Below are 1,972 nucleotides of genomic sequence, written 5' to 3'. Positions count from 1 at the left end.
GTCCCGCTAGCCACACCGGGGCAGCGCGGTCCCGACCTTTGTTTCAAGCAATTACGTGGCAAAAGTTTATTTTCGGCGGGGCGGGGTGAAGAAGTGTCCCCGGCGCTGCCGCGCCTCTCCCATGGCCCTGCGCATCCTCCGCTCGGCGGCAGCCGCCACCCGGCCGGGGACGCGGCCACCCGCAACGCGAGGGCGTCGGGTCTTTGATGCGAAGAGGGGCGCTCCACAGGGGCCAAGCTCCGTAGAGCGCCGTGAGCGCTGCCTCGGCTGGTTCCCCAATCCCCCGCCTCGTCCCGCCCGCACCCCGATCGGCGGGACCGGGGGCTCACTGCAGCACAGGCGCTCCGCACTAAGCTACCCCGCCGCCGCTGCCAGCGCCCTCTGTAACTGTAACACTCGGGGCGGCCCGGCCGGCGGGCTCGAGCGGGGCGGGCCCGGCGGGCGGCGCGGGGCGGGCGGCGCGGGGCGGGCGGAGCGGGGCACCGCCCCCGCGACCATCGGCGGCCGCGTTTATATGGGAGCGGCGCGGGGAGCCTCCGAGTTCCCGCAGTTCGCCCGCTGCTGTGCAGCCGCCGTCGCCGCCTCGGCCCGGCACCCGCCGTCCCGCCGGGAAGGAGTCGGGACCGTTTCGGATTTCAAGCAGACGGCCCTCTCCTATCTAGTCGTGGCTTTTCCAAACCCTCCGAGGAGAGCGGGATCTTTCGGTCCTTCCTGTATATCCGACCATTACAGGATCTAGAAATGTCGACGACACTTTTATCTGCCTTCTACGACATTGACTTCTTGTGCAAGGTAGGGAAGAGCGCGTTTGGCCGGGTGGGACGCGGTCTGCCCCTGCCGCCGTGTGCAGAGCGACGCTACCGGGGCAGCGCGGCGGGGCGGGAGGCCCATGCCGGGCTGGGCTCTGCGGGCGGGTCACGGTGTGACAACCGGCCGAGAACAGCGGCTGACGCAAGGCTGCATGCCCCGGAATGCCGCCCCGTGGTCTCCCGGCGGCAGCGTTCGGGGCGGGCTGGTCTTGGAGCCGCGGGGGCGCTGGGCCGCCCTGCAGCCCCTTGCCCGCGTGTTGCGCTGCCCGGAGGAACTTTTGAAAAAAGTTGCAAATGCAGCAGAGCTGGCGCGGGGGCTTCTCCCCGGCGCTGTTCTGCCCCGCCGGCGCTGTCGGCAGACCCGCTTTGCGGGGCGGTCGGGTGGCGCGACCCCCGCCTCGGCTCCCTCGGCGGTGCTGCGTGGGGAGCCGTGGCCGTGGGCAGGCGGTCACCCGCAACACCCTCTCTCTCTCCCGCTGTCTTCCCCACCCCCTCCCCTCTCCCCGCCCCGGCAGACGGAGAAGTCCCTGACCAACCTCAGCAGCATGCTGGACAAGAAAGCCGTGGGGACCCCGGTGACCCCTCCCAGCTCCAGCTTCGCGCCGGGCTTCCTACGGCGGCACTCGACCAGCAACCTGGCGGCGCTGGCCGGCGGCTCCAAGTTCCCCAGCCCTACCGGCTCCAGCTCTTCTTCTACATCCTCCTCCTCGTCATCGTCCTCCTCCTCCTCCTCGTTCGGCAATCTGAAGGAGACGGGCTCCGGCGGAGGCGGCGGCAGCAGCAGCCCCACGGCCCTGCTCAACAAGGAGAACAAGTTCCGGGACCGCTCCTTCAGCGAGAACGGCGAGCGTAGCCAGCACCTCATGCAGCAGCTGCAGCAGCAGCAGCAGGCGGCCGGCAAGGGGAGCGGCTCCGGCGGCGGCGGCGGGGCCCCCATCAACTCGACGCGCTACAAGACGGAGCTGTGCCGCCCCTTCGAGGAGAGCGGTGCCTGCAAGTACGGCGAGAAGTGCCAGTTCGCCCACGGCTTCCACGAGCTGCGCAGCCTCACCCGCCACCCCAAGTATAAGACCGAGCTCTGCCGCACCTTCCACACCATCGGCTTCTGTCCCTACGGCCCGCGCTGCCACTTCATCCACAACGCAGACGAGCGCCGCCCGGTG

The 1,972-nt window shown here is 70.2% G+C and overlaps 1 protein-coding gene across 1 annotated transcript in view; it reads left to right on the top strand.

Annotated features, from left to right (window-relative positions):
* The first annotated feature begins 502 nt into the window (after positions 1–502).
* Positions 503–1,972, top strand: part of ZFP36L2 (ZFP36 ring finger protein like 2) — a 4,111-nt gene continuing 2,641 nt past the window's right edge. Inside the window, exons 1-2 of the mRNA XM_015620430.3 lie at positions 503–792; positions 1,325–1,969. Of these exons, the coding sequence (XP_015475916.1) occupies positions 742–792; positions 1,325–1,969 (696 nt within the window). The 5' untranslated portion in view covers positions 503–741. The remainder of the gene's footprint in view (positions 793–1,324; positions 1,970–1,972) is intronic.

The sequence above is a fragment of the Parus major genome, chromosome 3 (assembly GCF_001522545.3).
Source record: "Parus major isolate Abel chromosome 3, Parus_major1.1, whole genome shotgun sequence".
In the NCBI taxonomy this organism is placed as follows: domain Eukaryota; kingdom Metazoa; phylum Chordata; class Aves; order Passeriformes; family Paridae; genus Parus; species Parus major.
Note: the sequence above shows the minus strand (reverse complement) of the source record. Positions and strands in the feature narration are given on the sequence as shown.